This window comes from Vicugna pacos, chromosome 33, assembly GCF_048564905.1.
Source record: "Vicugna pacos chromosome 33, VicPac4, whole genome shotgun sequence".
NCBI lineage: Eukaryota > Metazoa > Chordata > Mammalia > Artiodactyla > Camelidae > Vicugna > Vicugna pacos.
The window spans coordinates 21,253,792-21,266,418 of record NC_133019.1 but is presented as its reverse complement, the minus strand read 5'-3'; the positions used below and the strand labels follow the sequence as shown (position 1 = coordinate 21,266,418).

General features: G+C 48.2%; 2 protein-coding genes across 3 annotated transcripts in view; both read left to right on the top strand.

Moving 5' to 3' along the window:
• LOC116277737 (rho GTPase-activating protein 20-like) overlaps positions 1-5,302 on the top strand; it is a 31,889-nt gene extending 26,587 nt beyond the window's left edge. For both annotated transcript variants that reach the window (XM_072953938.1, XM_072953937.1), the window contains one exon: positions 92-5,302. In XM_072953938.1, coding sequence (XP_072810039.1) covers positions 92-1,926 — 1,835 coding nt within the window. In that variant the 3' untranslated portion in view covers positions 1,927-5,302. The remainder of the gene's footprint in view (positions 1-91) is intronic.
• A 5,872-nt stretch (positions 5,303-11,174) lies between these two features.
• The window catches only part of LOC140691107 (uncharacterized), a 33,762-nt gene continuing 32,309 nt past the window's right edge, over positions 11,175-12,627 (top strand). The window contains exon 1 of the mRNA XM_072953915.1: positions 11,175-11,391. Coding sequence (XP_072810016.1) covers positions 11,190-11,391 — 202 coding nt within the window. The 5' untranslated portion in view covers positions 11,175-11,189. The remainder of the gene's footprint in view (positions 11,392-12,627) is intronic.

Sequence of the window (12,627 nt, the reverse complement as noted above, 5' to 3'; positions counted from 1 at the left end):
AACATCATAGTTGTTTAGTTTTTTTTTTTTTAAGGCAGCATGTATTTGAGGCAAGTGCAAATGTTAATCATGCTTTGATTTTTTTCGACAGATAACTCTTTCTTCCAGCTGAATGACTCCTCCTATGACAGCCTGGAAAATGAGCTGAACGAAGAAGTTGATGCTCCATGCAGTGACTTGGTAAAGAAACTCGGTCCAGGCAGCAGAAGCATGGACTCCATGTTAACCCTCAGTGACTATGACCTCGAGCAGCCTGAGGCGGAAGGCGATTTAACCCTGAGCGACTTTGACTTAGACCATCCTAAAGATGAAGACGTTCAGGTGGAACAGCCCGATGAGCCTGAGCCGGTGACCGTGGCGGCAGTGTACAGAAAGGCCTCGCTGCAGGACCAGGCCAGTGCCCCCTCTGGCATGAGCACCCCCAGCCACCTGTCCGCAGCTACGGAAGATGCTCCAAAAAGCCCGAGGCAACAGCGGCGCTGCTCGGAGCCCAGCATCGGCTACCTGGGTTCGAAGCTTTCCTTTCTAAGGGCGTTTTATCAGAAAAGGATACGCAAGTCCAGCTGCGATGCGATTCTCCTGAAAAAAGATGAGAACCATCTGAGTCAGAATCCACCCCTCCAGGAAGAGGGTAAGACAGGTTTTAAAACAAGTTTAGTCACAGACACTGATGTCAAGAAAAATGCCACTGATGAAAATGATAAGAAGCAAAGCTGGTGTGATAGCGAAGGAAATCACGTAAACCTTTTTCCTAAATCCAAGCCAGTGACCATTTCCTCACACGATTGTCCCACGAACCAGCCCATCGCTGTGGACACGGCTGGGTACTCCCCGCCATGCCCAGCAGAGCCCCTCAAAGGCTCAGGGAGGCAGCGGCACTGCTCAGAGCCCAGCACTGATGACCAGCACTGCAAACTGACCTATCTCAGGGGACTTTATTCAAAAAAGAAGCAGCACAACGCAAGCTGTGACGCCAGCCTCTCGCACAAAGAGGAGGATTATCTCGAGCGGCACAAGTCTTTGCAGATGGAGGGGCAAAAGCTTATCAGTCAGAGCTTGGTCATGGGGATCGAGGTTGGCAAGAGTGGTGCCACAAAGCAGATCACTGAGAAGGTCTTCCCCCCAAGGTTAAGCATTTGCCCGAGGAGTAGCTGTTCCAGCTTGTCCTCCCCGGACACGTCCCCATCTGGCTCGCCAGTGAGCTCCCAAGACAGCGGTTTTTCTCAGATTTCTGAACAGTCGGTGTTTACACCCACTGAAACATCCTCTCCAGTAGATTGCACTTTTCAAGCTCAAGGAAAACAGGAAGAGCTTTCTTCTGACTTAAGCAGTTCCAGCCTCATTTCTGGAATTCCCGGTCCCTCGTCAGGGCAGGCCAGCAGCCACCTGGCTCATACAAAAAAGGACAGCCTAGAAGGGCATTCACAAATGCGTTCTGTAACTCTGCACCCCAGCACATGGTTCAGAAATGGTATAGCCAGTTTGAAAAATTGGTCTCTCAAAAAGAAGGCAAGGGCACCGAGACCAGAAAACAATAAAACAGGTTCTCTAAAAGGACCCACGGAGCCACCTCCATGTGCTCCTGGCATTCCAGAAGCCAGCGCACTGCAAGAGAGACAGACAGACATTCCCCAAATGGCAGCCGAAGGGCTTGGAGCTGTGCAAACAGCCCAGTCCTGTAGTTCTTACCCCAGCCAGGAATCAGAGAAGGATGGTAGCTCTCCATCCAGCCTGGCGGAAGACGGACTTGAGCTTTGCATGAAGTCACCTGAGGAAGGAGAGAAGGATGGGCAGTGTTCTCCTGGTACTCTGCCTCTAGAAGGATCCTCACCCAGCTCTTTGACAGTGGATGACGTGTCCAGCCCAGACTCAGGGCCAACAGTGGTTTCTGATGTTGAGGACACACATGTAACCAAAGACATTTAACCACAACCAGAATTCTAATATCTGCAAGGACAGAAACTGGGCTACTAATAACATAAAGATAATAATTACTATGACCCCAGTGTATAGAATAACCGAGACAGGTAGCATCGGGGTTATCACTGCTGATACTTAGGACAAAAAAAAGAATCCTCTTTATTGAGACTATTTGGCAAAAAGTCAAGGCTAAAAGATTTTATCACCTGTTTGGGAGGCTTTTCCTTATTAGAGCATGGATTGATCCTGTCATGCATTTTAAGAGGTCCCAGCAGAGGGCTAAAGACGCAGCATCATCTCTAGAGGAAACATGCCTTAGATGACACTAAGAAGGCCAGGATATCAAAAGGGAAGAATAAAAACCATGGACAGAGGGGGAAGTCTGCAAAGAAACCATCCACATTCCATGAAATGTTTTTAATAAGTAAGCAAGAAGAATGCCACCAATCAAAGCACTAAGAAGGAAAGCATGTCAGATGATCAAGGAAATCACGTCAGACTTTTCCCCAAAACCAAGTGAGTGGCCAGTTCTGAGACATCCCATAGTCAATCACGTGCCCTCACAGAATCATTCCAGGTACCGGCCCATTAAGGCAGCTAGTGTGGAAGAAACTCGAGGGATTCGAGCCATGAGTACCATGACATCATAGTTTTTGTTGGTCGGTTCATTTTTCCATGAGCGTTTCACTGCTCTGCAGAGGCCCCCGGACACAGCTGTGGGGAGAAAGAAGGAAATGGGTGCTCATTTCAGTGTTCTTTCCAGAGGTGCCTGAGCCAGAAACATTCTCCAGAAATGCACTTTTTCCTCCTAGGAGGTGCCCTCCTGACAGCATTGGCTGTCTTAGTGAGGAGGAAGAGTCTGCAACAACAGTCCTTCCTTTGTTGCACGGTCACTGTTGCCAACAGGTGATCAAAGCAGGACTCCTCTTTGCTGAAATGTTTTCTGCAGCCTTGCCTCTTGGATTAATCAACCAGAAAAAAAATTGCTGATCTTCCCTTTTCTGATGGCCATTTAACAGCTGAGAGAGCAGTTTTGAGAGCTGGCAGGTTGTAAAGAGTCACAGAACAGAAGAACCGCCACAGTGGCTGTCTGGCCTTCTTTCAGATACTCCTCGACGCTGGATTTTCTCACCTCCAGAAGTTTTTACATCATTTTGTCCCAAAATGATTCACGGTGTATACCCCACTGGCCTATTCCAGTGGGGTATACACCACAGTGTGTGCCCCACTGGTCTATTCCAGTGGGGTATACACCACGGTGTGTACCCCACTGGTCTATTCCAGTGGGGCATACACGGTGGTGTGTACCCCACTGGTCTATTCCAGTGGGGCATACACGGTGGTGTGTACCCCATTGGTTTATTCCAGTCGTGTATACACCATGAATCATCTTGGGACAAAAAGATGTAAAAACTTCTGGAGGTCAGAAAATCCAGCGTCGAGGACTGTCTGAAAGAAGGCCCGACAGCCACTGTGGTGGCTCTTCTGTTCTGTGACTCTTTACAACCTGCCAGCCCCTCTCTCTCAAAGGTTACACCTCTCCTGGATTACCTCCATGGATTATTAGGCCTTGCCAGACAGTACGAAGGGACAAGCGGGAATGGCTGTGCACCTTCCTTCATTTTAAACACTTACTTATTAGAAATTGCTTAGAACCCATTTGACCTCTTTAATTCAAATTCCGATGGCCCTTTCTCCCACAAACTTGCTTATTCCAAATCACTTTTCTTAGCCACCCAGAAACTTTCATGCCAAATATGCTTCCCCTGTTGTCCTAACAATTGCATTTTTTCGTTATAAAAAAAAAAAATTTCTGTAAGCTAGAAGTCCTTTCAGTATTAGCCATAGGTGCTACCTACCTCTTGGGGACATGGCCCTTTTTGTCCTTAGCATTATAATAAACCTTTAGAATTCTGTGTCCAAAGAGCTCCTTTATGACACTGGCCATCTCAGTCACAGATGTGAAGTAGATTTTACCGTATCACCAACCACTCCTATATTTAGACTCCTCTAAGTGTCCATATGCATCTCACATGATACGATGTATGAGAGCAGCAGGGATTCCCCTCACCCTGAGGGCACACTACTGTCAGAACTGCAATATGTGAATGAAGCTCTATGGCTTGGAGTGTCTTTTCCAGAAGCAAACTGCTTCTCTACTTAACAAAATAATAGTTCTAGCCATTTTTTTTTTGTTTTTCTTTTGTACTGGCGGGAGAAAATCATACGCCCAGTTTGAAGCAGAGAAAAGAATAGACACTTGAGTTCTTTAATAACCATTTCTACTCTATGTTCCCTTAGATACTCCTTACATACTTAATGTGAATACTTAATATTGCTGTAAAGTATTATATTGTATGATTTGAAGACAGACTACATGTCATTTTATTACACTCTTGTCAATCTATAATATATCAGACTGATGCTTTATCTAAGATGCTTTTGAGTTTATATAATATATCTTGACAAATTTTACTACATATGTTATGTAAGAAATGTGTATTTTTGTATTTGCAGAAACCGCTGCTAAATTTTAAAGTTGTTTGATTTTTCAAGGCACTGATAATGGATATGTATGAAATCATGCTATGTATTAAATGAAACACCATTCTTCAAAAGTTAACAATCCCACCAGAGTAATACTGCCCTTTGTGCAGTTGTTTTAGCTAATGAGCTCAGTTTCTGCTTAACGTTGGGGATTTCATAAAATGTAATTAATGCTGAATTGGAACTTTGAACTTTTCGTCATAGGCCATGGTCAGTCTTTCCAGAAAAAGACATTTTTCTAATCTTATCATTTACCAAACAAGTCATGCTTTAGACACAAAGTCTTCATTTTCTTAGGTATTACATTCTCACGGTGCTCCTAGAATCAGATGCACATATAGTCTACATTCTTATAGCAAAAAAAAATCAACTCGATTTGATTGTATAAGATTTTCTTATCTAAATTTGAACCATTCTGACCAGAGTGTCCAGTTGATTCCAGACACACCCAGGCATCCCAGGATGTCTGGATCCAGATTCTACAAGACATCAGTACTTCTAAGGTCGTGTAAACTTAAGCAGTATTACTGGTTTCTTGTGACTGCTGCGTTTTTGCCCTCTCAAAGTTCACGGAGTTCACTCTGTGTGAGTTTAAGCACCATTTCAAAGAGATTCAAAAACATATATACTACCTTAGTCCAGAAAAAAATGATTTGCTTTGAACAGTAAAGACCTACAACCCACTGTCAGAAATGTCACTGATTAAATTTGGGCAATGTACACATATACTGATGTTAATTTCTACTTAATGTTAAACAAAGTAATTTTTTGCTTTTAAAGAAGAATCTCAATCTACTATGGAAACATTGGATTGAATAAATTGTCTCACATTGTATTTTTCTGCTTTTCATGGTGTGATATTGAATTGAAAGCGTCTAATGTATCCTTGAACCAGTGGCATATTTTGTCTGTTGAAAGGTAACTGAGAATATTATGTATCTTAGTCCGACTTCTAGTAGTAAATGTTTAACTGATCTTTTCCTACCTGGTCATGTTTTAATGACTTGAGAGGAAGTCTTTGGAAAGTGTTTATTTCAATACAAAGAAAAAAATTGAACCATAAAGTTGGATAAAATGTTAACTTTTTAAAAAAATATCTATTCTGGTTATGAGGATATCTCATAAGCTAACTTTCCTGCTGAAAGGAAGAGTACTCTTGAGTTCTGGGTTTTCTACACCAAGCATGGGTCTCCCTTATTTCCGAGCCACTTATGGGTATAAGTCCTTCATTTTTTTTTTTTAAGTAAATTCCTAAGCTTCTGTTTTGCATGATGTCAGATGTGTGATAGAATTGGCAGAGGCTCTGGGGTGTGATTTGAAAAATTTTGTTTCCTAATCCTCAAAAAAATTTACACAGGATGGTATTAGATATATACTGTTACTTCATTTTTACAGCATGTGTGCTCATTGTGCAGTGCCAGGGTGCACATACGTACATAGGTAGATAGTTCAAAGTGTTTCTCTAACCTATTTTAATTTGTTAAGGCAAAGTAAATATGCTTTCTGCAGTTTGATATTACACGACAATGTGAGATGCAGGTTTGGGAGGTGTTGAGATTTAAATGCTAGTTGTTTTATCTAGGTTTGATCTTTAGATTACAGCAACTTGGAATTCAGTTTAGGACTCCTCGCAGCCTCTTGGTCTGCTGTGAGGAGTAAATAAATTAGCTAAAAACCTGTACTTGTGAGGCAGGCCCTTTACTGTGAGCAAGTAAAATAGATATTTTAAAGAAATACTCCATCTTTCCCAGGTCACAGGGATGGTGAATATTATTGCCTAAAATTTTCAGAAGGAAAAGAAACATTCTATCTTTCCCAGGAATGAAATGACTGAAAAGCAGAGAATCTTCACATTGTGTTGTTTCATTTAATATTCACCGTATCCTATGTGGTGGGTACCTTAAGAACCTTACTCTGACTCCAGGCTCTTTTTTTCACCCTTTCTTAAAATAGGCATGATAATACTTCTTCCATAATAAAGCAGACGCAAGGCGTGTACTGAGGACCCATCCAAACCTTACTATGTCATTGTGGCTCTGCTAAATATCTGTAAGAAAATGCCCTCTCCCCTCCACGCGCCTTCCAACAGGGACACCTGCTGATGCCACACACGCACTCAGAGCTGTGGCAGCGGACAGAGCAGCAATTGGAACTGTAAGAGGGGGACACACAAACAGAGCTCCCCTCAGCCGGGCTGGGTCTGAGGGATGCTCTGACCTACAGCTCTACCTGTCCCCGACCTGGCGTCCAACACAGGCCACAGGCGACGGACAAAGTCAGAGGAGCTGATTTCAGTCAAGGCAGCTCTCTGCGCCCTGTCACACTAGATCAACCAGTGGTTGGTCTCGTATCATGTGGACAAAACAACTCTTTGATGAGTGAGGTGTTTCACTTCCCTCAGCTCAAGTCAGCATGAGTCCAGGGTGGCGCCTGCCAAGTACGTGGGCGAACTGGGGCCCTGAACACCTTGCTGTTTGCCATGCTGGAGGCAGCCTCACTTTCTCACTGCCCTCGGAGGGGTTTGGTTTGGAGTTGGGGGCAACAGAAGGAAGCTAAGACTGGGAAACTGACAACTAGGATGGGGCTAACCTGAAAAGGTCTCAGGGGTTTCCCAAGTTTAGTTACCCTCTTGTCCAGAGAGGGGTTGGCAGAGACCTTGGCCTCACCCCAGCGTGTACCTGTGTGTGACTGACCAGGCTGTAACAAAGGCTTTCTCGGAATCTGAGGTTAAGAAAGATGAAGGGCAGGGGCCGCCTGTCTGACTGCAATGGGCATACTGCATAATAATAGCTTACTCTGATCTTTCTTCTGCCTGTTTATGGTTTCTCTACTTCCTTTCAACTTTGTAATGTGACACCCAGCTGCTGGCTTCTTATCTCTGCTACCTGCCCCCACCTCCCAAGTCTCCTCCTCAGACTCGCACAGAGAACAGAGACCCCCCCTCTTTTGAAGCCTGGAGGATCACACCAGTTCCCTTACTATCCCTCTTGTTTGCTGGACTCATTGTTTAGTGATGCTGTAGCCAGTTGAGGACCATTCATCCTGCCTCCATGTCTTCTCCCAGTTTAGTCTAAGGTTACTTACTCAGGCAGGTCACATGCCCCTGTAAGCCAAGAGGACCCATCTCGGGGCCAGGATAGAGCCTAGATTTGAATATTTTGTCTGGAGTTTTTCCACTCCTACATAAACTCAGGAGATGAAAAACAAGACTGCTGACTTTCTTAGACTGATGCTTGGAGGATAACAAAGACCCCTGTGCCATCAGGCTGAGCCCAGGAGAGACAGCATCTCCCGGGGCTGCACAGCTGGGAGGGGGGCAGGTTCAGGAGCAGGTGGCTTGGTGATGAGCTATAACAGGGGCGGCCCAGGTCAACACTTCTGGGTCTGAGGACTCCTAAGCTGCTGGCTAGGCGAGAATGTAATGAGAGTGTTTTCCAAGTGTCCCAAATTTGGAAACATCATTCCCATCAAAATAAACAGATTACTTTGTAAAGAGATTCTCTGCCTGCATTTTTTGCTCCTTCTAAAAAGGAAAACTGTGATTTGAAGGCAAAAAATGCCCTCTATGTAGCTTTTCTCAAAGACACTATGATGAGCAGGAGTTCACTGTCAGGGGTCCCCAACTGCCTGGGCCTCTCAGAAGCAGAAATGGAGACACCCACATAATCTCAACAGTGAAAAAGCCAATTATCAAACTGCACAGGCTAATGACGATATTAGCAGCAGCAGTGTCCTTTACTTTTAGATCTAATTCCTGAACTTAGTATGTTAACTCTGGGGGGAAATAAGGTCTGTGTCCTGACAAAAGAAAGTACCTGCAATCACATAAGTGTGTTGGTTGGTTTTTGTGGGGGGTTTGGGGGGTTTGGTGGAAAAGAATGTTAAAAATTGAGAAAAGAAGTAAGAATCTACAGGAAAAGGAAAAACCCAGGAGCAAAGGCAAATATGTAGTAAGGACTGAGGATCAACTGCTTGAATAAGCCAGTACATAGTTTAAAGACAAAAAATGGCAAAAGCAGCTATAACTGTAATAAACAGATAAAAGATAAGCAAGAAAGATGTAAAGTATAACATAAAAAACAAATGGAGGGGAGTGCAGTTAAAATGTAGCTTATTTAGCATATGATTGAACTTAAATGACTATCTTATTTAAAACAGGTAGATATAATTATAGATCAACATCTATGAAACGCATGGTAACCACAAAACAAAAAATCTACAATAGAACATAAAAACTAGGAAGAAAGGAACACAAACATTCTGCTAGGGGAAATCATCAAACCACAAGGAAAGAAACAGAAAGAAGAAGAAATGAACATAGGAGAACTACAAAAACAACTGGGAAACAAATAATGAAGTGGCAATAGGTTCTTCTCTATCAGCAGTTACTTTAAATGTCAGTGGACTAATTGCTCTTGATCAAAAGACAAGGGTGGTTGTTTGGATAAAGAAACAAGAGTCATCACTACGCTTCCTAAAAGAGACTCACTTCAAAGCTAAAGACACACAGACTGAAAGTGAGAGGATGGAAAAGGTATTTCATGCTAACAGAAACAAGAAAGCAGGGAAAGCAGTATTCCTATCAGAAAAAATAAACTTGAAAACAAAGGTTATAACAAAAGACAAAGAAAGGCATTTTGTAATGACAAAGGGATCAGTACAAGAAAAAAATGTATTACATCCCTTAACACATGCACCCAAAACAGTAGCATCTAAAGAAATATAAAAGCAAATACCAACAGACATAAAGGCAGAATTGAAAACAATATAAAAATAATAGGGGATTTTAACACCTCCACTTAAATGAATGGATAAGTCATCCAGACAGAAAATCATTAAAGCAGCAGTTGTCATAAATGATACAATAGAACACTTGGTCTTCAAAGAGATTACAGGACATTCCATTCAAAACCAAACCAATACACTTTTTTTTTTTTGGAGTGTAAAGTATTCCTCAGGACACGACAAAAGTAGGTTAGAAGAGCTGACAATTCCAAGAAAAGACCAGGAAAGGGGCTGATCGTGGGAAGAGGCTTCCAACAGATCAGGCATCACCAGGGGTCCCAGGGCTGTGTGTTCCCCAGGGCTGGGTGTTTCCCAGGGATGGTAGCAAAGCTTTTGAGGAAACAACCATGCCAGATGCTGCACTCTGAATGAACCCAGGCCAACAAATAACATAAATAATCAGGATAAAAATTACATTCTCCCATCTCCCCAGCGGCCTGGCTTGCGGGCAGCGTCTGATGCCCCAGGTTTGCAGCACTCAAGTGTTGAGGTCAGCCTCATTCCTGGAACCTGCGCGGTTCGGTCAGGGAGCACCAGGGAAGACCAGAGCGGCGGCAGCTGATGTCCTGGCGGAAGAGACGGCAGGAGAAGAGGGCGCTGACCTGGGCCAGCCTGTAGCTTTGCTACCATGTCCCAAGCGGCCTGGCCTCGAGGTGACCTCTGCTGCACCAGGGACCCTGGAGGCTTCTCCTCAGGTCACCCTGATCCTGAGAGGAGGGCGTCGTGCAGTCAGTGTGCCGGGGGCGGGGGCAGCAGCTACAGGGACAGAGAGAGTGACAGCTGGAAATGGGAGCACATCCCTCACCCAGTATGGGGCAGCCCCAATCCTGCCATCTCCAGCCCTGCTGCTGCCACTGCCGCCACCCCGCCCCCCTGGCCACAGCCGGCCTGCCTCCCAGGGGCAGGCTGACAGGGGGAAACTCTTTCCGGGAAGATCTGGCAGCAGAGGTTGCCCCCAGGCCAGGCAGCAGGGGAGATGGGAGCAAGTGGACTGGCTCTCCCAGGGCAGCAACCCCTCCCACGCCGCCGCCACTGCTGCCTGCTGTCCATCCCGGGGGGCGGGCTGCAGCTGCACCCTCCCTCCCCGCAGCAGCATCAAGCAGCCAAGGCCCACTGGCTAGCGGTGTGCCGCCCAGGAACACCCTGACCCATGGGAGGCACCTCAGAGGAGGCAGTGGGCATGGGGGTGGGGCAGGGAAGTGGAATGGCCCCAAGCCCCGCCCACCCTCCCGCCCGCCCGGGGCCGGGCACCTGGGACCCAGGGCTGTGTGCCTGCCGTGGGCCCCGGGGATCCCTGTCTAGCGGCTGTCGCCGGGGTGATCGGAGCCCAGACCGCCCCGCTCCCGCGAGGAAAGGGCTGATGGGGTCATCTGGGGTAGGGGTGCACTCCGGGTGTGGGGCGATCTGGCGGTGAGGGCGGACAGGCTGAGGGGGAGGGGTTGCTGGGAGCAGAAGTGACCCGGCTGAGGGGTGGGGGGGTCATTCCGAGGTGAAGGGTTAGGGGAGTATCTCCGGACGGTGGGGGGACCTGGGGTGAGGCACGAGGGGTGAGCGCGGTTTACAGGGGCTGTGGCGTAGGACCTAGTGGGGCGCAGACCTGGGGCGGGACTTGGGTGTGAGGAGAAACAGCTTTGTGTCGGGGGTGCAGTGGATCGGGGGACCGGGCGTGGCAGGGGGTGGGGAGGCATTGACTGGGTGGGGATCGGCGAGCAGGGGTAGTGGGGCTGGTGGGGCGTGGCCTGGCCCTGGGTCCGTGGTGGTCCTACCTGGGGGCCAGGACACTGAAGGAGGGCGTGGGGGGGCGTGGGGGTTGGGGACCCGGCCAGCCCTGGCCGCGGGCAGGGCTCGCCCCACTGCCCCACCGCCCCAAGCTCCACCGGCCCACCGCCCGGCCCCACTCGCAGCATCCCTACTGCTGAAGTCCCAGCCAAGCCTCCATGCTGCTGTCAGGCAGGCGGGCGGGGGAGGGGCGCTCAAAGCTGCGCGTGCGCGCGCTCGCACGGGCGCCGGGGTGCGCGCAGAACGTGAGGAAGCTGGGCGGGAGCTGGGTGCTCCTGGACCAGCTCCCGGAGGAGGAAGGCTGCCTGGGGTCTCGGCCTCCCGCCGCTTGCTGTCGCCTGTGCTGCCGTCGCGAGCCAGGTAAGGGGGCGCTGGTGGGGGCGCGCAGGTCGGGGAGTCGGCGGGTGAGGCCTGGGCTGTGCAGTTGGGGAGGCGCGGGGGGGGAGGGGTGCGTCGGTGGGGTCCAGGCCGCGCGTCCAGGTTGGGACCCTGAGGCGGGTCCCGGGGCCCCCCGCCCTGGTTGGGGTGCCTACCCCCCCATTAGTATTGGCTGAACCCCGCGGCTTTCCTGGCCGCCGCTCATAGGCGGCTTTGGCAAAGCGGGGGTAGCCCCGGGAGATGGGAGGGCGATGGACGGCCCCGGACCAGCCGAGACTGGCCCTCAGGCCTTGCGTGGCCTTCCCGCGCGGGTGGCCCTGCCCTGGGAGTGGAGGCCGCCCCGGACCCTGTGGGGCACAGGCGAGCTGGGGCAGAAGCAGGGGCGAGGCCGGGCCTTTGGGAGCTTGTTGGCCTGCCCCCGAGATCCAAAGCTTCTGACCAGTGTCACTTTCCGTCTTTTGAGGACTCTTCCCTCCTGTTCTGCACAGTGGCTGCACCAAACGACATTCCCACCGACAGTGTAGGAGGGTTCCCTTTTCTCCACAGCCTCTGTAGCGTTGATCCTTTGTGGGCTTTGGCATGATGGCCACTCTAACTGGGGTGAGATGCCACCTCATTGTAGTTTTGACTTGTATTTCTCGGGTAATTAGCAACGTTGAGCCTTTTCTTCATGTGCCTCTTACTGGCCCCTGGTATGTCTTCACTGGAGAATTGCTTCCTGAGGTCGCCTTCTGCCCATTTTCGGGTTGGGTTGTCTTTTGTTCGTTCAGTTGGATGAGCTGTTTCTATATTCTGGAAATTAACCCCTAGTCAGTCTCGTGTTTGGCAAATACTGTCTCCCATCTCGTAGGTCGTCGTTTGGTTCTGCTTGTGGTTTCCTTTGCTGTGCCAAAGCTGATGAATTCAGTTTGCTGCCGTCTGTGTGTCTATTTTTGCTCAGTTTTCTGTTGCTTGGGGAGACTACCCTAGGAGAACATGGCTGAGGTGTACGTGGGATACTGTTTGGCCTATGTTTTCTTCCGAGAGGTGTGTGGTGTCTTGTCTTATGTTTAAGTCTTTAGGCCATTTTGGATTTATTTCCGCGTATGGTGTGAGGGAGTATTCTAACTTGATTGCTTTGCGTGCAGCCGTCCGGTTCTCCCTACATCGTTTGCAGAAGAGACTGTCTTTACTGCGCTGTACGTTCTTGCCTCCTTTGTCAAAGTTTGCGGGTGTGTT